Below are 26,419 nucleotides of genomic sequence, written 5' to 3'. Positions count from 1 at the left end.
TGTGGTCTACAGGGGACAGCTCACTGTCTATTTTGAGGGTTGTCTTGTTAACAGTCTGCAAGATGAAATCAGTCCAAAGAGACGAGCTGAACATAGAGAACAATATTTTAAGTGCTATCACATCTCAGCCCATTAGGATGGGTTTAGAATGTAATGAGAAATAATTCACATACTGAATGAGATGATCAGAGAAAGGTGAGATAGCGAGACATGCAAACTTGCCATGAGGAGTCAAATACAATCTTTACCATACTATATGGAATCTTGAGTCTTACTAATATAACCGAGCAGACACAAAACATGGAGATGAATGAGCATAGCACAAGATTAATGTGGGAGACAAAGTAACTGCCTTCTGTTGCCTTTTTGGCTTAAAGCTCACCTCATCTTTCTATTACGCTGGATAGGTTGTACGAAAACTAGGATGGGAGATACAGCAAGGTCAGTGGTGCAAATAGGAACATTAAAAGTGCACAGTGCGTCCAGAATTCTTACCAATACTGATGATGACTGGATATGAGGCCTGCGGAAGTTCCCAGAACATGAGGTTGATCACCACAGTGCAGAGTAGCAGGCACATGCAGCAAGAGACACGCTGCACTCGTGTGAAAGAGCTCCGAGTCGGGTGGCTGATAATGGAGATCCAGATGTTTTCATCCTGGAGACCTTTTTTAGTCTTGCTCATGAATATATTTCTGAAGGATAATATTGAAAGGTCAATGTCAGTGCACATTTCTTTCAGTGTGATCACTGCATATACTTCAACATGCAAATTAGGGTTGTGCTTGCTGACAGACTGAATGGGTAAGTCTAGTCAGGTATACACGATATCCACAATAAACAACTGTGAACAATTGTGAAATAGAATGAATTTCAATGGGGTTTCTCTGTTTACTCTTTGGTAATTGAAAACAACCTGACTGGATTTACTTGTCAGTAAGTAAACAAGTCTAGCCCTAATTTGTTTATTAAGTTAATACACATGGCTCTACATTAAAAAATACTGTTTTGTCCAACTTTAATGAAACTTTTAAGTTAAATCATTGTAAGAATAAACAATGCGTACACAACAGAATCTCAGGGTAACAAACAGTACACACAGAGCCCAATCCTCATCCAATCCTTGCCACGTACACAGTCTTCAAAATCAAACCCTAAATTACTTTTTGACATGCCACTCTCGCTCAGTCCTATTCGCCTATTAAATACCACTAAGTTCTTCTCCGTCTATAGTCTCATTACTCCTGCTTGCATTATGGTCTTCTGACTTTCTTGCCTAGTTAAATAAATATATATAGAGAGATCCAACTAGTAATACTGAGGAGTACGGAAATGTGTGCAGCTCAGTATGTGCACCCAAACCTGTGGCCTACGACAGCACAAAAGACGCCCAAAGGAGAGCACTAACGGCTAGTTAACCATTGCTCCATGTCCAAGAGTCAGCATTCAAGTCTGCAATTTGCCATGCAATGCCAAGGCACATACAACTCAGAAGAGTAAGCCCAGAACCTCTCAGTCTCATTTTATGATATTTTATATATTTTAATGTATCACAAGGGCACAACGGAGTATGTGTGGACATTCTTCAAAATTCCACCCAATAAATGGAGACATGACATTAGCAATGTGGACAGGACTGCTTGCCCATGAACCTGTCCTGTGACAACAAACATTTTACACATCTTTATACAACATGCACAAGTGAACCATTAAAAAAGAGCTGGTTAAGTTGTTATTCTAAAATAGTCATATACATTTAGCAAAATACAGTTTTCACTTTTTCGAAGTCCACAGTGGTTGTCATGTTGTGACAATATAAACCCTTTGAAGAAACCTTCCATATATCCAAATCATCATTTATCATCAGTATGGGCTTTTTAAGTCATTGTTTCTAGCACTATGGACCATTTATTATACTCTTCGAGCCATCTGTTTATCGTAGGAGGCTTTCCATGCATCCACCGAATGCCAATTCTGTGTCTAGCTAACACCAAAACCAATAACACTGCCTACTTTTTAATCTTAACCTTCATTTTATATGTCTTGATAACCAACAAAGATATTGGGAGTGAGCTGTGACTTAAGTGACACTGATCTTTTCGGTCTGTTATATACATTTGTATAATGTCTAGCACTGTGGGGGGAGTTTCGTACGATGTAATAACAAGCACAGGCAAACCAGCAGGTTTGGCCTTTTTGCTGTGTTTTTTTTTTTTTTTTTACAATTGAGGGTATGCCACAAAAAGAAAAACAAAACAAAAGAGACTGCCCCTTAAGTGTGGCCACCATATACTTGCAAATAAAAATGCTAATGTTACAATATATTTACTGAGGTGGCTGTATTAGTAGGGATGCTTTTTATTAAAGGCTTCATTGTGCCATCATTTTACCATTATTTACTATTATTTTTTGTGAAGGCGACAAGAAGTAATCATCACTTAAACAAGCACTCAAATTGCAGGCATCTACAATGTCACTAAGACAAATCTTGAAAAGGAGATGGGAAATAAACTGGATCTTACTGGATACATGAAGTGCAAGCAAAATAAATAGCATTTTTTAAAGATTATATAAAAAACTACAATTTAAAAAGTACACTTTGAAAGAGGTTTATCACTAAAGAGAAAGGAACTATTATTGATGGAATAAGAACAGTGAGCACAAGCTTTGTGCATCCATTCAGAGTGAAGGGAGTCTGTGAGTAAAGTGGGCTACCCTCTGCCCAATTCTGTATGCTGTGGTGGGTGGAAGTAAAATGTGAAGTAAATTTCAACAAACTAATGGAGCTAACCAAAAGCCCTCTTCCATCTGTATATTATGTAGGATTATTTTGGAACACAATAGTCTTTCGGTATAGCTAAAGCTGTCTTAAAGGACAGAACTAAAAGGTGGTACTGCACCTGTTGTATTTAAGACATTTATCTTTGTCTTGTATTAAACATCTTGTGTAATGTACGTGGATTTTAAAAAGCTACTTACCTCTTATATTGTTCTGATGGATAATCTATCTACCTGCAGATTCCTCACCTGTAGAACAACCCCAGGGGTCAGATGGGATCCAGAAACTTTAAAGCTTAGAGGTCGCCAGTAGAAGACGCTGGATTCAGTCAGCGCTGGAAGTGATGTCGGAGGACGTCATCCAGCCCATATAGGGCCCACCCTGACATACCAAAAGTTAGTTACCCTTCGTTTTTTCCAAGCCCTCAAGGAGGGAGGATATAATGACAATAGGAACACATTTCGCAGTACCAAAAGAATGCATAAAGGGTTCTTATTAATCAGTGTACAAAAATCATCCATCAAAGGGAGAAGTGGGTAGGTAGGTGAGGAATCTGCAGGTAGAGTATGACCAGAAAGATCACTAACACAGGTAAGAAACTTATTCTTCTGATGGATACCTCTACCTGTTGATTCCTCACCTGTAGAACTAGAACAGATTTCACAGCAATACCCCATCTAGGAGGAGAGTTGATGGGTGATTATACCATGAAGTCCTGTAGGACCGACCTGGTGAAGTGACCATAATTTCTCACTTCAGAGTCGAGACAGCAGTGTTTAGAAAATATATGCAAGGAGGTCCAGACTGTCGCTTTGCAAATATTCACAACTGGAACACCCCATGCAAGAGCAGAAGTGGTAGATTTGGCTGTGGTGGAATGAGCACGGATCTCTTCAGATAGTTCTTTCTTGGCCATGGTTTGGCTTGTTTTAAGGCAGAGAATTATCCATCGGGATAGTGTCCTCTTTTATATTGCCTTCCCTTTTTTGGCACCACTGTAGCCAATGAAGAGCTGATCATCCAATCTGTGTTCCCTGGTGCGATCAAGGTAGTAACTGATTGCTCACTTAGGTTCTAACTTATGCAACTGCTCCTCTTATGTGGGATGAGGGAAGTGTGAAAAGACATAAGGGTGATGGACTGGGAAAGATGGAAAGGAACCACCACCTTCAGAAGGAAAGCAGCCCTGGTGTGCAACACCAACTTGCCTGGGGAAAAAAGAAGTGAATGGAGGACGACATCTAAGGGTTTTTTAACTCACTGACACTCATAGCAGAAGTTATAGAAACCAAAAATAGGATTTTGATAGTTAACAAATGAAAGATACAGCTGGGCTGTGAATGGGCTCAAATGGAGCCTCCATCAAAAATGTAAGAACCCGGTTCAAGTCCCATTGCGGAACCACAAAGGGAGCGGGAGGAAAAAGGTTTATCAGGCCCTTCAGAAAATGAATGACCATTGGGGACTTAAAGAGGGATGGCCGATCAGGCAGACATAAGAAGGCAAAAAAGGTGGCTGTATGATCCTTCACAGTGCCAACGAAGCATCCCCTCTGAGCCAAGGAATGCACAAACTGCAGCACATGGTATAACATGCTCTGCAAGGGATCCAGACCATTGCCTCCACACCATGGAACAAAGTTGCCCCATCTGCTGGTATAGATCATCTCAGTGGAGGGGCAATGCACAGATAAGATGCTGTTTACCACCTCCGGTGGCAGCTGAAAGGAGCCCAGCTTTTCCCGCTCAATCTCCAAGCATGTAGGTGGAGGTCTCGGAGATTGAAGTGCAGAACCATTCCCCCCGAATAGGAGAGAAGATCTGGCCTCCATGGCAGAAGGAGCGGGGGACATATGAAGCAGCGCAGGAGATCTACACATTCCACAACCTTCTCTGCCAATCCGGGGTGATGAGAATAACTTGGGTCCGCTCTTGGCAAATCTTCCTCGGAATCCAAGGAATTAAATGGGAAGAGGGGAAAAGTGCAGTGCAGTTGAAAGTTCTACTTCACCTGAAACACGTCCACCAAGGCTCCCCTCAAACGATACTGGAGGGCTCAGAAATGTGGGTATTGAGCATTTTCTGAGAAGGTGAACAAGTTTACCTCAGGAGTGCCCCACTGGGAGAAGATGTACTGGACTACGACTGGCAGAAGACGACACTCGTGATAGGCGAGATGATGTCGACTCAGACTGTCGGCTCTGACATTCAGAGAACCGGCTAGGTGACTGGAAGTGAGTCAAATCTCTTGGCGGTGTGCCTAAAACCACTGTCTCAATGCTCCCAGACAAAGGAGGTGAGACCCTACTTCTCCTTGCTTGTTAATATACCACATTGCCATTGTGTTGTCTGTCGAGGTCTGGATGGACCGACCTACGATACAGGGGAGGAGGGCCTTGAGTGCCAGCTGAACTGCCTGCAATTCTAACAGGCTGATGTGAAACACCTGCTCATCCAGAGGCCCCTGATATCCAGATCCTCCAGATGAGCATCCCACCCAGGGTAGAGCCATCCATGCCTACAGTAGCCACAACTGGCCATGAAGTAAAGGCCAGATTCGCCTCGTTTCCACTCCAAATGACTTCCCCTGCAGCGCTGAGAGAGATCATGATGGAATCTGCCAAATCTCCCCTGTGCTGTAGCAACTGCCTGTGGAGGCGTCACTGCAGGGCCTTCATGTGTCAGTGTGCGTGTGTGACGAAGAGAATGCAGGAAGCCAGCGGACCTAGGAACAGAAGCACTCTCAGGACTGGAATTCGCAAAAGGTTGATGTCCAGTACTGACTCTATGAACTGGATTTGTTGGGAGGACCACAAGTGAGATTTTGGCTTGTTGATCGAAAAGCCCAGGTCGAACCTCAGAGATGCAATCGACTAAAAATGGAGCAACACCAACTTGAGGATCCAGATGTCCAGATACGGAAAGATGGGGATGCTCAACCAACTGAGATGGGCCGCCACCACTGCCATCACCTTGGTGAAGACTCGAGGTGTTGATGTCAGTCCAAAGGGTAGTACTGCAAATTGGAAGTGACTGGAGCCCACCACAAATCACAAGTACTTCTGATGAGAACACAAGATAGAAATAGGGAAGTCCACAACCTGCAAGTCTAGGAACACCATCCAGTTTCCAAGCTCTAATCAGCGACGTAGCTTGGGCAGTAAGATTTGGGGGCGGGGATGTAAATATGACATATAATGCTAAACTACATTATACAACCACAGCGCATGAGAGAAAACACAATATTTGGTAAAATAATCAACAGTTTTAAAGATTTTCAAATCAAAGAGCATGTGTGTGCTTCTTTGTCAGTGTGCATGTAAAAATTCCTGGTGAAAACCGACAGACACCTCACAATACCGGACTGAAAGCACTTGAACCCGACCATTTATCAGAAATTATATTTATTGGAGGGGAGGGGGTAACAACTGAACCGCACCTCCAAAACACCTCGCAGATCCCCCCAGACACACACCCAAAGCTACTTCCCTGGCTCTAACACCAGCAGAACTTGAATCAGGGTCAGCATCTTAAACCTTTCCTTTTTGAGGAAGAAGTTCCGGCTCCTGATATCCAGGATGGTGGGAGACCGCCATCCTTCTTGGGCACAAGGAAATACTGTGTGTAACAACCTTGGCCCTTTTCCTTCTCTGCCACTAGCTCCAACACTCATTTGATAAGGGAAGCTGCCACCTCCTGTTGCAGGATAGTCAGATGGTCGGAAGGGGTCAAGATGGGGGGGGGGGCAGGATATTGGGGATGGTAGTTGGAACCTGAAGAAAGGGAGAGGGGTAACCCTTTCCTACAAATTGTAGGACCCATTGCTCTGAAGTAACAGCCTTCCAGGCATGTAGATACTGGGACACACTTCTTACTACTGGCCTCACGTGGGGTTGAAGATGAGAACTAGGCCTGCTTTACTTGGGGTGCTGAGGAAAAGGATGAGGAGGAGGGTTGCTGAGTAGATCCCTGACCTCTTGCCTTGCCACAGCCTTTGTACTGTCTGACACACAGGTTCTGCTGCTGTTGTTGCTGCAGGAGAATAGGGAGTACTGACGGAGACAAAAGGAGAATCCTCTTCTGAAGCCTCAAAAGTGACAAGAGCTAAGAGTCCCTAGCAGGCGGAGGCTGCAAGACTAATGATCTTGCAGTGGCTTTGCAGGCCTTAAACCTCTCCAGTGCAGAGTTTGCTTTAGCTCCGAAGTGTGGAACGCTGTCGGAAGGAAGATCCATGAGCCTGGCTTGGACATCTGAGGAAAAAATTGACGTCCGTAGCAAGTGTGATGTCTTACTGAGATGCCCTTTGCTCTGGCGACCAAGAACATGGTAACCAAGCCCGATTTTATGATGTGCCACAAAGATTCTGGCCATCCGCTATGACTTCTTGGAAGTATTCTTTCATATCAGGTAGTAAATAAGGGAGTATCATTTGCCCCATGTCCCACAAAGCATGGTTGTATCTAGCAAGCATCTGCATTAAGGGGTTTGAAGGCCATGCTCCCTGCTGAGAAGACTTGCTTCACCCAAGCCTCTATCCATTTAGATTCCCTGTCAGAAGGGACTGTCGGAATGGTGCTGCTAAATTGTGTCCCTGAAGAAAAGGCTTGTACAACTAGGCTTTCCAGGGATGAATGAAAAGTTAAGAAGGCTTGGTAGCCAGGAGCCGACCGATACCGGCGGGCCACAAGGCAATTTACTGCTGGCGATGAAGAGCGTTTCTCCCATGCTGTCATACTAAGTCTAAAAGAGCCTCATTAAATGGGAGAAGTGGCTCAGTTGAAGCCAACGAAGGAAGTAGAACCCCAGTGAGGACATTTGTTTCAGTCTCTGTCAGTGGTGTCCTCCCCATGAGTTTGAAAGTCCTGCGGTGGGACTGCCAAACTCATAATGAGGCTGATAGTCTTTATCACCGAAGCACACCAGTTCTACAGATCGCTGCCCTAATCTTTGCCCTGGCACAACAACGACGATTGTGCTGCAGCAACCTGAGATCTGAACACTAAGTAACTCCATCAGTGTCACGTCAGGTTGCAGCGTGGAAGCACAACAGGAACAAATGTGGGTCAAAGCGGCAATAAAATGCAGCTGTTTTTCTGACTACGAACTCCTGCAAAGTCTAAACAGCTGATGGGCTTGACGACATCACACAGATCTGAGTGGCTTTTGGCAAGGAGAAGCAGCCACGAGCTTTCGGGCTGCAGCAGAGGTCCTGTCAGACAGATGCATGGCTGCCCTATGGCAAATAAGAGGTGACGAGGCACTTGAGCTCCTATGGGTGATGGTTCCTTATTGTTAAGTCGTAAAAGAAGTTCTGGATAATGTGACTGTAAGTAGGATCTTTATTGCAGGAGCCCTACTGTAGATGTTTCACTCCCAATCCAGAGAAGAAGCAGTCTTCCAGCAGGTCAATCAAGGACACTTGCTGAGACGTGAACATAGTGAGACGGGGGCACCTCACACAGCTATAATAAGGTAAATGCAAATCTATACCACAATATCCTTACCTGAAACTTGTGAGCTCCTCCTTGTCTGCTGCTGGGAAGGACATGCTGAGGGAGATGCCTTTAGGCTGTTCAGCCAGCCATGTGTTACAGAGGAAATGCCAGCGTTGCCGTTGTTCCAGGTCTTGTATCGTCACTTGGAGAACATACCTAACAGCATGAGGGGTAGAAGGAGAAATGGAAAATTTAAGGTCCATCAGCAAAGGAGATTGTTGTGGATCTTCAGGACACATGGTGGACTTTGTCTAGTAGTGAAACTCTTTGAGGTTATTGTCTTCCCCGTACTAAAGGGGAGACTGGGCTTTTCTAAGGTGTTGGCTAAATGTAAAGCAGCCCATCTACTTGGGCTAGGGGCATGGACCCAAAGAGCTACTCACAAAATCTTCCACACAAAGGGGGCAATATCCTATGTGAAATTATATGGTCTCCAAACATCTAAAGCCACAGAGGCAATAATAAAGTCAAATAACATGGTACCCTGTAGTAAAGATGCAACATCTCATAACGTGCTCATCCCTAGACATTTCTATCCTGGCTTTACATCTGCCATCAACGGGACAACAAAGCATGGATGGACACTAGGTGCAGAACGTTGAGGGGCTTCTTTGTAGACAGGTTACATCCTTCAACAATTGTAAAAGAGCACTTGGAGTGTCTGGAGGAGAAATATTCAGGTACCAACAGTTGAGATGCTAAGGACATAATCCACTTAAACCAGTAGCCACAACTAGGAAGAAAATGTTATCCCAGGACAGACTGGGACTAGGTAGAGGAGGAGTTTGTTTCTTCCGTACATGGAAATTATGGCTACCTCACCTGAAAACGGTATTTAAAAAATCAGATGGACTATCTCTGCGTTTACATTCAAAATGAAAAGCTATTTTTTTTTTTTAAGGCAAGTCTCTCTGAAAGGGACTGTGTAGCGTTAAAAAAAAAACCACATTGTTTGGGAAAACAACAGTGAGGATGCTGTGGTTCCCTTGACTACTGTCTGCTCTCCTTAAGGCTGTCAATACAAATCACAAATTGGGACACCTTGCTCTTTCCGAATCACTCAGATCCCACCCAGACTCCTGCGTTGTATTTGATTAATGATTTGCAACCGCAATTCTGGTTGGAAACCATTGATACCTGTCATTTTGACTCTGAATTAGGTGATGCCTCTTTCAAGTTACGACCTAATTGGAATCTGGAATGAGTAGCAGAACCCCATTTGCAAGTCGAAATGACTTTACCGACTCGTAAAAGCGGTTTTGTGCAACCTAAGACAATCTTTGCGTTCACAAATCCTGTGATTTTGTAAGTTGTAGGGTTTGTGATGGTAAAACTGTTTTACAAATCAGGACCTTTATTCCTTACAATATAGGACCCTACTGCATCATGTGTTATCTTTTTAGCACCCGCCCCCTCTTGCCCCAATAGTTAACAAATGGACCTATACTGTGTTTGTGTTCGATTGATGGTGTCAGACTGGATACGGTGCCTTTTGGCTGATGCTGGAGAGCAGTCTCCAAGCAACAAAAAAAGAATTCCGCTAGAGTACAATGAGTACAATACTGATTCGAGATTAAAACAAATGACTTTACCATATTCAAAAGTACCCGTTTTGAAGAGTATTTTGTGTTGCCAAGTACTACCATGCTATTTATTGTTTTTTTTTTTTTTTTTGTAGAGAAGATGGTTGCAGTGCACAATAAAAGCAATATTGTTGCTTAATGCTTCAAATCAGCTCAGTGTTGCTGCTTTGGTCTGCTACATACTCTGTGAGGAAACATATTTGTCCAGGATCAAAAGTAGAGTGACAGTGTCACGGTCGAGAGACAGCTCCTCATTTCTCCAGAATTTGTGAGGGTAAAAGTGAACAACTGAACAGTATCTCTGCGCCAGAACTAATACCAATTTGCATTTCCCCCTGCTTCTGGCACTGAGTGCATGTGTGGACTGCAAAGTTCAGTTTCTTCGTAATAGGTTCCGAGAGAGAAAGTCTGTGTGCTGCGTGCTGCTGTATACTACAGGGTCCTGTGGCATCACTACTTCCTTATAATAGATTAATACAAGTGAGTAGTGACACTGTTTTCTTGTTACAGATATATTGTGTCAGGACGCACCAATTAGAAGACAATATATATTATGAAAACTTAAAGAGCGCACATACACCCAATGGTTTCTTGGCGCTATGACAACTTAAAGGGAGAGGAGAGAGGGTTCAGGCTAATCAAAAGCTTGCTTAAACATCCAGGCCTTCAAAAGCTTCTTGAACGTCAGGAAGTTAGGTTCGTGTCTGATCGTGGAAGGGAGAAAATTCCAGAAGATGGAGGCCAGTACACAGAAGCTTCTACCCCCCCTGCTTTATGTCGCTTGAACCGAGGGATACTCTACTGGTTGGCAAGAGAGGTCGAGGAGGAACATACCTCTTAATTCTGCTTGATACAAAGGCTGGAGCTTGGTTATGAATGAATCTGTAAATAATACAAGCTGTTTTGAAAAAAGCCCTCTATTTCTTGGGAAGCCAACAAAGCTTCATTAAGGTGGAGGGATATCAATCAATCAATCAATTATTTGTTGAGCACGCCACTCACCCAGAAGGGTCTCAAGGCGCTGGGGTGGGGAGAGGTGCTACTGCTCGAAGAGCCAGGTCTTGAGGCGCTTCCTGAAGAGATATGCAAGTGTCTATGTAATTTACAGATTATTCTCACTGCTGTATTTTGAATGATTTGTAATTTGTGTAAAGAAGTTGCAGGGAGACCTAAAGACGGGGAGTTTGCATAATCCAAGTGGGAAATAATTACCGCTACAATAGCTGGAACAACCTTTCAAATGGATTTAAATAGGCAGAGTACTTTGCCATGACGGCTATGATATTGGGGATCATGGACAGTTGATTGTCAACCACAATTCCCAGGTTCTTGGCAGAGGCCCCTAGAACAAGACGGGCACCAAGCTCAGAGGGCCAGTTGGTATTGGCACAGAAATACGTCCTGTTATTGAGAATAACCAGCTCTGTTTTATCAATGTTTAGCTTGAAGGACATAGTGCCCATCCAGTTCTAAATGAACTTCAAGGTAATCGAAATTCCTGGTGGGACTAGGTAGTAACCTCAAGCCGGAAGATTAGCTGGCAGTCGTCACCGTAGTTATAGAATCTACAACAATCACTAGCCAGGGCTAAGTCAAATTGGTGGATGTAAACTTTAAACAGCAAAGGAGATAATGCTGAGCCCCAAAGGACCGCACAAATGACATGGGAGAGCTGCTTTTAATAGTTGATGGGATATAAATTAGCAAGATGGACATTTAATACCAGAATCAGAGGAATGAGTCACTCCCCTTATATGGTAGGTCAACTGTCAGTATGAATGACAGGTTATTATAATAGTTTGGAAACAATATACAGAGAGAGAGAAGAAGAGAGAAAGAGAGGGACGGCACTTAGGGATGTGTGGGATCTGTTAAATTTCACAGAGTTCGCAGGATCTAAAAAAAAAAAAATCACCAATCCAATCTCCTCCCATTTTATCTTTTCATACTAAAAGTAAATTAACATGAGGAGCCCTATCACACTGAATCCATTCTGTAGAAGCTACATTTTAAAATTAAAAATGTAACTCATGAATAACATTGTACTTGATACCAAGACTGAAAGGGACAGTTTCCTGACATTAATGTAGTCATCTGTCATTAGTACTACTGGTGCTGCCTTCAGTACAATTATCAGGACTACTATTTCTTTCTCTTCCCATACCACTGCTTTCCAAAGTAATACCAAAAATGCTACTACTTATACTGTAGCTGATGCTACTACTAAAGGTACTATCAGTACTACTACTACTGGTAGCAGTACATCATGTTCTAAAACTAAAATCAGTACACTCACTTGACAACATCAATAACTAGTGATCATTACTTTAACTGTACTAGTTTCAACATAAGATTATATAGATACATAGCAGACACCAGTAAATTATTGATCCTTCTACAGGGATAGCAAGAAGATTACACATATGATAGCTATGCAGAAGAAAGAGGGATACCTCTGGATAAATATGCTGGAGAAGCAATAGTGCAATTTTTATTTGCCTTACCAAGACTTGTGGGATCCTGATGCATCATGGCGTAAAGTGATGCTCTTAAGTTCACCCAGGGGGAAAGGAGTAGTCAGCAAGAACACATCTATGTTGCCACTTCTGAATGCCACCTTTTTTGGGTCTGAAAGGTGGTGTGTCGCGCTCTGTCCTGCTGAGCCAGTTAGCTGAATGAACACCTGCCAAATAAAATCAATAGATGGGACACTCACTTAAAATCTTTTACAAGCAAAATGTAATACACAAAGAAATCTGAAGTTGGGTAATGATGTAATAGCCAAATCCGTTACTCAACTAGGAGAGAAGTTCCAGTTTGATTTATTCTGTGCAGTGTGAAAAAGGACTTAGTATGTGTACAGTGTGCCAAGAAGATGGTCTTCAGGCACTAATACATAGAGCATATGTATGCAATAGTGATGTAATTGTTTTGCCCATATTTATGCTACAACTGGGCAAATTATGATAGCTATATGTATGCTGTACAAGGCTATGGGACTATGGGGGTTATTCTAACTTTGGAGGAGGTGTTAATCCGTCCCAAAAGTGGCAGAAAAGTGACGGATTTACCACCAGCCGTATTACGAGTCCATTATATCCTATGGAACTCGTAATACGGCTGGTGGTATATCCGTCACTTTACCGTCACTTTTGGGACGGATTAACACTCCTCCAAAGTTAGAATAACCCCCTATGTCTCCTAATACTAATCCAACTGCATCAAGGAATGAGATATTGTCTCATGGCTATGTTTCCATCCATGGAGCCAGGAGACCCGAGTCCAATCTTTGGCTGCCCTTTTAACTACATTCTATGATCTAAGGCAGAGTAACATGATAATTTTATGCCTCTATAACCATATATGCTAATAGTGGAAGTGCACAAGACATGTTTAATGCATGTATACAGCGCAGTGTAAACAACTGGAGGCTCACATTCACCAAGGAGACATGATACCTGCAAGATCAACACTGCACACAGGATTAGGAACAGGTATGATACCACCTGGTCATCTTATAACATGGAAAGAACATGTTACTGTGCAAACTAGTCTCTTTATCTCACCCATCCCCTAGCTTTATCTTGAACACATCAGTTGTACTCTTATTCTTAGTACAGCCCTGTGATAACACCATGGGATTGAGAGGCTCGCTGCCCTTTTTATCCCCACATACATGGTTTGCACAAATTAATTCCACCTAGTAACTTGTGCACTACTTCTTTCTATGTCATGCAAGGATTAGTCTTTCTCCTTCTCCTATTCTTAGCATCAAACTGCAAGATTACCGGGCCCCTGCAGACGAAGCTCCCCACCACAACCTATATAAAGTACTTTCATCTCTCCTAGACCGCTCCAGCATTTGGATGGGACACTCCACAAATTTCCTACACTGATCTTCAATGTGCATGAGCAGATATCATCCCAAAATCCTTTAATTTCTTTGACTTCCTAAAAATTGCCCTCAGTCTGGTAGGATGCCATCTTCCTTGGGGCTGTCCTTCCTAGGCCTCATTGTACGTAGACAATAGTAGACTGTGCTATTTCTTGGAGCTTTCTATCCGTCTCCACCTACTTTGTTACCTTGCCTTCATTATTCCATACATGGCTGGCCTCCTCACCTCAATCCCTGTATCCCACTAATGCTACAATATTCTCAATAGCATGGCAGTCATAGATGTAATTCAACGTAGGGGATCTACACCCACCTCTAAGCACCAAATCATATCATACCTGGATAAACACTCTTTCATTATTCCAATCCAATACCCCTTTACCTCACCATATCAATCATGTTTCCTTCCCTCTCTGGATGCTCCCCACATCATCCACCTTTCATGTAATCCAGAGGCTTCCATCCTGGATTGCACAAATCCCTCTCCCTTTTAGCATTCTTTTCCATGCCACATTCTGCCTTTCCATGTCGTCATCGGTCAACAATACTCACCTTGGAAGTTGTACCAGCTCCCTTGTGGCGTCCCGTGCAAACAGTCAGCAGGTAACGGTAGAGGGCACAAGGATCATTGTCTGGCAGAACAGTAACTCTGGTCTGGTACAGGAGATAAAGCCCATTAATGAAGACAAAGCCCTACTTATCACATATAAAGCTCAAAGCAGTAAACACTTCAGGCTACTCCTATCACATGGTCGTCATACCCACTTGCGTTTGGGCCATTCCTCCCAAAGTATTACCTCCACTATATATTCCTTTTCTCCAAGACCTTACCATGGCAGAAAAGGTGCCATTGTTTCATCATACTCTCCAACTCTCTTCTTTCTTACAATTCCAACTCCTTCATTACCTACACTGTAAAACGTCAGCCATACTCTGTCAGCACCATAACCTTCCTGGGATCCCATTTACTATATCAATATTTATCCTCGTATCCTTTTGCTTTAACACCCCTTTCTCTGCTAATTCAATTCAAATGTGGGTCAACCTAGGTTTGTGAGGAGTTGATATACTCAGACTGGGTCCTCCTCCTAGAACCTGCAATGAGAATGAATCACATTAGAAGTTGCTCCATTCTGGTAGGCATGGGATATTTCACCAGTATTTTTGCTGAAAGTTATTTCACCTTGAATAACACTTGCTGTAGTGGCTTTCTGCTTGGGCTTGACAGTAATTCTCCAATCTATACCCCTAGACTGATTTAAAGTGCTGGTAATATACACTGAGAACAACCACAATTCTATTGTTTGATCTGCATAAAATGTCAAATGAGACATGTGAAAGGGTAGAGACCATGAAGAAATTAAATCTGGCTGGTATCTGCAGGTGAAATGCACTGTTTCTTTCTCATTGTCACGATTAAGCAGACATTTACTCTAGAGCAGTGGTTTTCAAACTTTTTAATGCTGCACCCTTCCCCCCACCAGTTGGAAAAAAAACGTCAGGCCCTCCTCAGAATTTTTTCACAATTATTCTACTAAGTTGCCAATGTTTAAATATTTCTAGACTTATTTAGACATTGCAGTTAAGTTCTGTTACCATTTTAAACATGCAATAAATTATTTTCTGCTTAAAACAAAGCACTGTTATCTGCATAATACATCTTTGGGCCAAAGCCTGGCGCCCCCTCTGGGATCACCTGAGGTCCACCTAGGGGGGCCCGCCCTCCAGTTTGAAGACCCCTGCTCTAGAGATTAGAGACTCTCCTCAGCTCAGAGTAACTAGGAATGGAGATATCCAAGTGGTTGGAACATAGATGGAGGATGAGCACTCACATTCCAATCATCAATAGGGCCTAGTGTCACCTTAGAGTTGTTAGGTCAGTGGACACCAGTCCTGTGGATGCCCTCAGGCACACATGTAATCTCTACTATTTGCCAGGTTTCCGCATGGGTATAGCGACCCTACAGAGTTATCACTAGAAAGGCAAGATTATCTTTCTTCCTACAGAATCATATTCATGTTCAGTCACTGCTGGGGAATGCAAGTATGATTGAACACACACAACCATTATAAATATGGACATGGCACTGCTGAAGTGCTACAGAGAGCCAATGGAACACTTCTATCTCTCAAAGGTGTAGCATACAGAATATTACTCCCGGATTACCCAGTAACTCTAAAATGGGAATGGTGGAAATTTTAGTACATGGTCCCTCAAACAGAGGAGGGGGCAATAGTTAGCCCTTTTCTTAGTATATTGAATATATTAATATTTTGGGAGTGGATAACAAGTCGCTAAATGAATACTGCAGGTAAGATCCTAGAAGATCCAATTACATTTATCTCCTGCTAGGCCAGTGGCATTTTTATCTGGAGGGTCCTACTTATCACTGAATGTCTGTTGTGGTACAAACTGAGACCCAGCACTGGCCAGGAATCTCCAGTTGGCTTTTACCCCAGAGATACTGTGGAATAGCCACTGAGGTCCTTGCCGGATATGGATGATAGAAGCATTGCTGCCTAATTCACCAGAGCCCATATTCTTAGCAGAGGAGCCAGCTGCTTCACCTGAAGGCAAGGTATAAGGATAACACAGATGTGAATGTGAGTGTGTGGTGAAGAACTCAATTTTGTAACATGATTGACCCGTGTCCAGGGCCCAGGCATCTGAGCTAGAGACCTCCCACTGTATTGCATATAGCAACCGTCAATCTCCTACTGGTAGGGGCACCCCCTAGACCATGCTGCCAAAGTCACAAGGAGAGGTAGGGCGAAGGAATTGGAACTAAGACTTGGCGAATTATACGGTTCCAATCCTCAATTAGGCCTCTTTGACCCTCTTGTGAAAAAGGTCCAAAAGTGGGTTTTTAGAAAAGAGGTAAGGAAGACAAACAAGTAAGCAATGCCTATATGCTCTCCAAATTGTTTTGGCATTGTAGAAAGATTCAGGCACAGTGGTTGTCCCCAGACTGTTGACATCAAGATTAAATATGTTTTCCCACTTTATGGGGTCATGTACTATTATTTCTATTTCCAAGACAATGTTGCACCTTTAGCCTTATGGCAAAGTGGAATGTGATTTCACTCTGGTCAGAAAGTGGATACTGGTGTTTAGACTGAGAGGGGCCAATTCTGAAATTCGCTCCAGAGATTGCACCAAGGGAAGGCAAATGATGACATGCATATAACATCTACAAAGTAATGTACTGGGGCTCTCTGCACTACTCAGTCAGCTGCAGGAACGGGCACATGAACAGGCTGGGACCCTGAAATGCTAAGGAAAGGAGGGCTCCACAAGTCAAAGTCTACCAAAATGAACTGGAAGACAAAATATAGCCACAAGTCTAGGACAATTATCTATATGAGGTCAGCATGAAGGAAGGTGTTGCAGGAGACAGACATGTACCTGATAAATATCTTTAAGTCCACAGAGCACACTAAAAAAGGAAAGCCTATAAAGCAACTTAAAGGTGCAGGGCAACAGCATGGGGAAATGTGTTACGTGGTAAACAAGACTCCAACCATGGTCCCAATGCAGCTATGCCCCTATGCTGCCAGGCTAGGTGGTGCAAGTCTGAGCTGGTGGATTGCTGCCAGATAATGTCTGGTGTGTAACCTGGAAAAGCCTTGACAGTAGACGTGGTGAGCAACACCCAATATCAAGGTGTCCTTTTTACTTTCTCACAGAGTGAGAGAAAGAGATTACATCATAGCATGCTATTTGTGGATACAGGTTTCCCATTGTGGGCATTACTGCCACATTTTTTTTAAAGACCCCAAGTGACCACATTTACATACACTAGCAGATGAACAGGGCAGGGATATCAGATGGAAGAAAGGAATCCACAATCATCTGTGAGGAAAAACAGAATCTAAAGAGTACAATCAGAACTTGATTACCTTAGTTTCTACTTAAACCCATAGTGAAATCTAGGTATACAATCCTAAGTACTGTGCCACTTGCATTGTAAATCCCTTTAAAACCTCTTTTTTTGTTTGGAAGTTATATCTACTCTTCTACTCAGTCATATGTCCTGTGGCCATGAGGGCAATTACATGGAATCACATCTTCTATCTTCATAGCAGAGCTACTTAAATTGTCTTTCACTGCAAGGAGAGGAAAATTACATTTTATAATCTCAGAAGGAAAGGGACGCATGCTACTGTGCATCATAACCAAAGAAAACAGTCACCTTAGACTTATCTATCCTGTCCATTCTTCGTACCCAAATCAGTGACAAAAGATAGCATGCGTAGAAGCAGGCCAACAGGATCACAATGACAGGGTTCTCCGAGATATTTGAGAAATACTCTGCGGTCTTGGTCAGATCAAGCTGTGCAGGCAAGATAAAGAAAGAGCTGCCGAAGATCGAGAGGTGGTTGCAGAGACACTGAATCTGCGATATGTTCGTCTGTGGCCCAACCTGAAAACAGATTAAGGAGTGGATTACTGCAATGGGACAGGGATTAACAGAGAATCATTTATATGTTCAGATCCCTCTCCAGCCCAAAAGTCCATATGCCCACCTTTCTGTCCAGAGCTTCTAGAGCTCAAGGATCAATGTCTAAAGGTATTAGTGTCAACATTTTCCATGGGGAGATCATCAAGGTAGTCTCAGCCTTGTCCAGCATAATGCATTGTGGGAAATGGTGCATGCTGTGCAGGAGTCCCCACGTCACTTTGCACCAGCTTTAGTCTGCAGCCATCACTCTGCTGACTGTCAGAACAGCACAATTTGAAAATTGCCTATCTCACTCTCATTAAACACTATCCCTCATTGCTGAACGGTCAGAGAAGAACTCACTATCTGCCATCCAGAGGTCAGTGCTAGAATTGGGCCACCTCAACTCTAATAACACTAATAAGAATGCTATTCTCAGAGCAAGGAGGATCTCAGCACTCATTATAACTCTGTACCTAAAACCAAGTTTAGTATGATCATTACACAGCTAATAAAACATTTCAATTACAAGGGTACACAACTGCATGCGTTTACCTTAAAACAGATAGCCATTAAAATCAACAATCAACTTGTACATTTGAATCCTGCAATATCTCAGTAACCTGAGAAAAGCAGTTACCTGCCCTTGTATAGAAAGGCTGGAAAGGTCCATTAATCGTTCTTACATATGTATGCTGAGTGCAATGTCATATTAAGTTCAACATGTTTTCCTTTGCTTTCCAGCAAAACGTGTATGCAACAAAGGTTCTTTATCTTTCCACAACTGCCCGTACTTGCCCTTATCAAACCATGCAAAACGCAACCTTACACAGGGCCCTATTTAGAGTTTGAAAACATAACGTTTGGTGAACATCTGTCAAAAAAAAAAGACTGAGTTCTTCCACCTAACTTTAGGTATCTTTAGAGGAGCTGTCATGACAGTGGTTTATCGAAGGTACATAGATCACCACTGGGCCGACATTGATCTCTAAATTTGGCAGGCAATGGTCCACCAGGGTGGGGGATATACTGTCCTTTTTCACCCTGATAGAAAGTGTATCACCCACCAAGTTCTAAATTAGGCCCATAGTCTTTTTTAAATTGAAAAGGAATAGATCCAGAAAAATAGGGTTATGTATTCCCTTATGAGGCTGAGCAAGAGCAGAAAACCTATTTTTCTTACAAATCTTGTAATCTTTCTCAAAGGACTTTAAGTGCAATTTCTGCTTAACACTTGCCTTCAAAGCACTGAGAGCAGTTTCCTTTTCCCAAGTCTGCTTGAGATCTAATGCATGCACATTATCTGTTCTTAAGGTAAATGTATTTATCAGTTTTGTAACTTTGAAATTGATAAGTATTTTTATGAACTATTCAATAGACTTACTTGATTTGTTGGAACTTAGGTAACTAATTTTATATCCATAGGGTACCACGTTGATGCACAGATACTTCCACCCTTCTGGTGTTTTCTATTTCAACAGGACCTACCTGTATATCTAGCAGAATATGAAGGCTTGAAACAGGCTCAACTTACATTCATTGGAACCTTATTGTCAAAAAAGGCCGTGAATGGACTATGTGTGAATTCACCATAACTACTTGCACAGCAAAGAAAGTCATTAAAAGAAATCAGAATAAAATTCACATATAAGATTACCTGGTGCTAATCACATAATCACTCACAGATGAAACATCTTCATTGCACATATTAGAAATCCAAGATCAGCAAAAGGTTCATAACCATTAGAATGCCATGCTGAGAAAAGGGCGAGTCACACGCACCAGGTATGTTCAGATTTAAGGTAGACTGTACAGCCATCTGCTCTCCCAGTTAAAGTCAGGGATTTGCCTCATATATTCAGAGTGTGTATGAACACATTGGACATCTTATGGCCATGACTAGAACCACTGTAGCCTCAACAGAATGCCATATCCAGCCACCCTTCAAACCATTAGAATCCCATCCTCGAATAGCATGAGTGACTCAACTTACACCTATCAAAATACCAAAGAAAGGAGCCAGTAATGCTACAGTCATTGCAATCATACAGCCTTCTAAAACTCTTCCGAACTTCAGAACAAATACCCTTTAGCATTCCATGGCAAAGTGGGAGTCCCAATGAAACATTCGCAACTCAAGAATAACTAGGTTATTATATCTATCAAAACCTATGGAAAAGGCAAATGACTAAATGGACGTCTGTCACAACTCTGGGCTAAGGAGTTACTGACCGCATACTCATCACTATTCATGGATAAGGAGTGACTCTTTGACTACCCAGTCTACATGAGTAACTGAACTTATATCCATCACCAATCCATAAAAAAGAGTGATTCCCCTTATATCCGTCAGAAGTCTATGACAGACTCCCTTTACACCTCTCAAATTTCCCAAGTATGGATTGGGTCATCTTATGCCCATGTTAACTCCTGAACAGGAAGGAGTAAAAGTAGTTCCTTATACTTGTACTCCCTCAGATATCCATATCAATAGAGACATTCACTTACCTTGCATCCGTCTGAAAACCAAGCTCTTGCACTTTCATTCCAATAGGCACACTGGGTACTGAAGGAGATGATGTGGAAGGTCAAACTCTTGTTTCCAAAATTGTTTCCTGGTTTCAGGTGAAACTGGCACAACATACCCACGTCATTTCTCAACTCTGGAGGGATGATCCAGGTATAGGAGTCTGTAAAAAGGTCAGAAAAAAGTGAGAAAATAAGCAGACATTATCCACAGAGCTGCATCCTCTTCACCACCATCCTCTCTGCATCTAGCATCTAGTTCTAAGATGCTGAGCAGCTGTCGGTAGAGATTGTCTTTCTATTTCATTTTTCTTTTTTTTGTATGAGTGGAGAGATCAACTATACTACTATCAATCTATCCTCAGCACAAAAACGAATTACATTCTTAACTCTGACATTGGCGACTCCCTCTCCACTACACAGCACGACCAGGGATCACCATCTTGAGTGACCGTACCCCCCAAGACCAGCCCCTCCTAGTGCCATCAGAGGTCCATACTGCAGCACTTGGGTGTCACTGGGCTCCAATACTATAGATCTTCTCCCAGCTGTGGTGCCTCCAGCCATCTCCATGAGGGCAGCGGAGCATCACCCCTCCACTGAAAGTGAAGGAAACACGAAAAATAAAATGGTAATAAAACAAATGTATTACCATTTTATCTTTCATTCCGGGCAGCAACCGAGTCTGAAAGGGCAGGACCATTAGCAGGGAGGAAGTGTGCACTTCAGTTTAAAGTACGTATGTCACTTTGGCCGGCTGTCTTGCGAAGTCCAGCCTAACGTGCATACTTTAAGCACTCCAACCCGAGCTGTCTTAGACATTTGGGTGTGTAGTGGATCGTATTTGGATTTATTGGGAATCAGGAATTAGCTTAGCCTTCTGGCTTGCAGGCCTGTGCCCCATCACATAGTGATAGACCTACTTAGTCTGCTCTGTTTTGGAGCATTTATTTAATTATTTCTTCCAAGGTGGCTGCTATGTTTATAGGTAGGAAGATGTTTTGATTTCACGTTATCAGTGCCACTCTATGAAGGCATCACTATCGGCATCAAAGACAAGTGATGTGAAAGTTGGTTACTTACTTGTAACTGTAGTTCTCCAATATTGATATCTTTCATAGATTCACATCCTTGAATCATTCCCCTCGTCGAGGTGGGAGTCCCACGGTAACCTTAAATATACATAGCAGTGAGTGTTTTACACTAGGCCTCAATGGCCTAAGCAGGCACTTTTAGAGCCTATCCATGTACATTTATAAAAACAAAAAACAAATCTGAACTACAACCAATCAGGCGACAGCACCCTCTAGAACACTCTCAACAGAGGCTGTTTCCCTCAGATTTTCCCATACGAGTGTGAAGTACACAGTCTTAGAAATAAGGGGAGCCTCTGAGGGGAGGCGGGTGGGTCACATGTGAATCTATGAAAGATACTAATACTGAAGAACTACAGTTACAGGTAAGTAACCAATTTTCTTCTCCAGTATTGGATTTTTCATAGATTCACATGCTTGAATTAGAGTAGCAAGCAGTAATATCATTTATTCTAGCTATAACATCAATAACAATAGGAATGATGCTACATTCAGCTAATATCAGAAAGCAATATACATCTGTATAGAGAATGATAAGAACAATAATAACAATAACAATAATAATAATATAAATAATAATAATAATATAAATAACAATAATAATAGCAATATTAACAACAATAACATTAGACACATACAGATCACATACCTTTTAAGTGGAAGGTGGGATAACCAGAGAGGCTCAACTTAATGGAATAGATGTCTTAGCACTGCTTGCCCAACGGCTGTATCCATTTTGTTCGTCTCATCCAGGCAGCAGTGCTTTGTAAATGTATGCTGGCTGGACCATGTTGCTGCCCTGCAAATGTGTTGAAGGGGTACTCACGCGAAGAGCGCTGCTAATGTGGCTACCGCTCTGGTAGAGTGGGCTTTAACCTTACTGTGCAGCGATTTTCCTACCTGGGCATGACAAAATTGTACAGCTAATCCAATCCACCTGGCAACGGTCTGCTTAAATATCGCAGAGCCTTTTCTTGTATCTCCATATGCTATGAATAGCTGGTCCGATTTTCGAATGCTCTGTGTTTTTTGAAGATAAAACTTTAAAGATCTCCTTACATCTAACGAATGTAGCGCTTTCTCTGCAACCATCTGTGGGTTAGGAAAAACGTTCTTAAGAACACTGGCTCATTTAGATGGAAGTTTGATGGTACTTTTGGTATATACTTAGGGTTTGTTTCAAGTATAACACCATTTGGAGGGAACTGAAGAAAAGGTTCCTTGATGGTGAAGGCTTGTATGTCACTCACTCTTTTTGCTGATGTGAGGGCTAGTAAAAGCGATGTCTTCCAAGAGATGAATTTTAACTCTGACATGTGGATTGGTTCGAAAGGAGGCTTCCTGAGTTGTCCTAACACCATGTTTAAAGACCATAATGGTGGAGATTTACGCACCGGTGGAAATACTCTAAAAAGGCCCTCGAGGAATTGTTCTACGATCCTCACAGAATAGACTGAGGAGGACTGCTGAGAGCAGCGGAATCTTGAAATTGCCGCCACATGTACCTGTATTGAGAAGTAAGAAAGCCCCAATTTTGCTAAATGTAATAAATAAGGAAGTATTTGTTCCGGGGGTGAGGACATAGGATGGACTCCTTCCGTAGCACATCCCAAACAGAAACGCTTCCATTTCAGTTTATAGGTCTTATTGTGTTGTCCGCTCTGGCTTTGGACAGTATTTCTCTACATTCCAATGAAATGTTCAAGGTGGAGTATTCATTGAATTCAGGAGCCAGGCCGATAAGTGTAGAAACGAAGGATCCGGATGCCTGACTTGGCCCTGGTGCATGGTCAGTAGGGCTGGTGTCTGTCTGAGTAGAACATGTGGTTGTTCCAAATACAGAAGGAGTTCTGTGAACCAGACCTGTCTGGGCCACCTAGGTTCTACTTGGAGGAGACGGTATCCCTCTGCTTTCATTTTGCTGATCACTCTGGGGATGAGCGGAATCGGGGGGAAAGCATAGGCATAGATTCCTGACCATCTCATCAAAAAAGCATTTCCCCATGACCCTTTTTGGCACTTTTGGAAAAGTTGGTTGAGAACTTGTTGGTCGAGTTCCCACTCGTGATACGGGATGAATGTCCTGCTTAAAGAGTCCGCTAGGAGGTTGGCATGTCCTGGCAGGTGTTGATTTTCTATGGCCCATTCCCATATGCTCTGAGCTTGATGTGAAAGCTCCAAAGACTTTGTGCCACCCTGCTTGTTCAGGTAAAACATACTTGTGGTATTGTCCGTTCTGATGAGAATTTTTGAGTTTCGTATTTTTGGTAAGAAAGCCTTCAGTGCCAGATCTATTGATTTCAGCTCCAGTTGGTTTATGTGAAACTGTTTGTCCTTTTGTGTCTAGTTGCCATTTATCTATAGATTTTGAAGGTGGGCACCCCAACCATCGAGCGTTGCATCTGTCGTCATTATATATTCCGGCACTTGTTGAAGAAAAGAAAGGACATTGGATAAGTTTGTCTGTTTTTCCCACCAAGACATGGCAGTTTTTATTTGCGGTGTGATCTGAATTCGATCGTAGAAGGAGACATTTATTGGAGCCACTGAGTGTCTAGTTGCTCCTGTAGAGGTCGCATATGCAGTCTCCAATTTGGGATCAGTGGAATACATGAAGAAATCATTCCGAAGAAAGATTTGTAATTCCAAACTGAAACAAACTTTTTTGTTGATAGCTTTTGAGCCATTTTGGAAATCTTTTGCTGTCTCTCTGGAGATAGAAATGCTTTGAGTTGGATAGTATCCAGTATCGCTCCTAGGAAATTCAGCTTCTTTGTGGGATGATGGAAGTGTGATTTGCGATATTGGATGGTAAGGTCTAGAGTTTTGAACAACTGGAGGCAAGTGAATGTGTGCTTTACCACCTGAGTTCTTGTGGATGCCATTATGAGCCAGTCGTCCAAATATGGAAAGACTTCTATCCCGAGCTGACGTAGGTGAGTCACTACTGGGGCCAGCACTTTGGTAAAAATTTTGGGGGCCGATTTTAATCTGAATGGAAGGACTGGAAACTGTAGATGCATACCAGCTACCTTGAACCTGAGACATTTCCGATGGTTTAGATGTATTGGGATATGGAAATACGCATCCCGGAGGTATAGAAATGTCATGTGATCTCCTGTGTTCAAGAGGCATAGAATGTCCTGAAGCGTTACCATACGAAATGTTTGCTTTTTCTGGAACTTGTTTAAGGTCCTCAAATCGAGTATGGGACTCCAATCCCCCAAAGGCTTTTTTACTAGAAAAAAGCTGGAATAGAATCCCCGGTTCCTGTGCAGAACTGGAACAACTTCTATTGCCCCTTTGCGTATCACTGAATATACTTCTTTGAGGAGCTGTTTTAACCGTAGAGGTGATGGTCCTGATGAAGGGGTGTTTGGAGGCTTCTGAATGAATTCTAAAGTATGTCCCCTAGATACTTTATCTAGTACCCACTTGTCTGATGTTATCCTTGACCACTGAAGGATGTGGTAAGTGATGCGGTCTCCAATCTTTGAAACACAGGTGGAGCTGGTATGAATGCGTGGTCATTATTTTCTGCCTGTGTCTCAGCCACGGGCAGCGGTTCTTCCCCTCGTGGGGTGTCTATAGGCAGCGATAGGTGGTAATCTGTTTTGCTGATGCTGTTGTCCCTACTGCTGTTGAAAACCTGTTTGAGCAGTTTGGTATTGTTGTCTATATGTTTGGAAACCACCACGAAAGGAGCAACTTCCCTCTGCTTCTAGCCCCTCGAAATGGCTGTCTTTTGTACTGCAACGTACCTAGGGATTTGGCCGTGTCTGTATCCTCCATTATGGATTGTAACATCTCATCCACATGCTTGCCGAAGAGGCATTCTCCATCATATGCCATGTCAAGTATTTTGCTTTGTACCCATGGCCTAAAAAAAGAAGATTTCAGCCAGCCCTGTCTGTACAACACCGCTGCCCCTGCCAGTTGTCTAAATCCCTTCAGTGAGATATTAATCGCGGAATCAATCACTCTCCCTCCTGCAACACTTTCTTTGCCTCTAGTTTAGTGTCCTCAGGCAAGAGGTCAATGTAAGAGGACATGTCTGCCACATTTGTCAATAGTATCTGCCTAGAATGGCTAATGAGTTGGCAGCTTTGACTGTTATTGCTGCTACTGAGGAGAACCTTTTTCCTATGTTGTCCAGACGGTGTCCTTCTCTGTCTGGCAGGGATGATATTGGTGGTTAAGGGTTTTTCGAGCAGTGTTGCGCCGCCTGAAATACCACGGAATCCGGCTTTGGTACTGCAATTAAACAAGCTGTAGAATCTTCTGGGGCTTTATACTTTTTCTCTAAACGCAGTATCTGGGAAGGTATTGTAGCTGGGTTTTTCATTGCTTTCAATCCTTCCTGCTACATAAAGTCAACTATAAGTATGACTCTAACTGACTTTTTTGATGGTTCCTTAAAGACATACAAGAAACAATCAGTTTCTTCTCGAGAGAGAGAATGGGCAGTTCGAAACGTTCAGCCGCTCTTTTCATTAATTTATGGAAATAGATTTATGTCCTCCGAGGGTGAATCCACTGGTCCTGCAAATGGTGGCGATAGCACAGGAATCAGGTATTCGTCTCACTCACTAGAAGTGGTTTCAGG

At 42.7% G+C, this 26,419-nt stretch overlaps 1 protein-coding gene across 1 annotated transcript in view; it reads right to left on the bottom strand.

Moving 5' to 3' along the window:
- LOC138267110 (polycystin-1-like protein 2) overlaps nucleotides 1-25,665 on the bottom strand; it is a 176,688-nt gene extending 151,023 nt beyond the window's left edge. Inside the window, exons 1-7 of the mRNA XM_069215959.1 lie at nucleotides 25,575-25,665; nucleotides 20,702-20,883; nucleotides 17,945-18,175; nucleotides 14,304-14,405; nucleotides 12,361-12,539; nucleotides 8,283-8,429; nucleotides 496-695 (exon numbers count right to left, since the gene is read on the bottom strand). Of these exons, the coding sequence (XP_069072060.1) occupies nucleotides 496-695; nucleotides 8,283-8,429; nucleotides 12,361-12,539; nucleotides 14,304-14,405; nucleotides 17,945-18,175; nucleotides 20,702-20,883; nucleotides 25,575-25,665 (1,132 nt within the window). The remainder of the gene's footprint in view (nucleotides 1-495; nucleotides 696-8,282; nucleotides 8,430-12,360; nucleotides 12,540-14,303; nucleotides 14,406-17,944; nucleotides 18,176-20,701; nucleotides 20,884-25,574) is intronic.
- Nucleotides 25,666-26,419: the final 754 nt, after the last annotated feature.

Source organism: Pleurodeles waltl, chromosome 12, assembly GCF_031143425.1.
Source record: "Pleurodeles waltl isolate 20211129_DDA chromosome 12, aPleWal1.hap1.20221129, whole genome shotgun sequence".
Lineage (NCBI taxonomy): Eukaryota > Metazoa > Chordata > Amphibia > Caudata > Salamandridae > Pleurodeles > Pleurodeles waltl.
The sequence above is the reverse complement of the archived record's forward strand: the minus strand, read 5'-3'. Positions and strand labels throughout refer to the sequence as shown.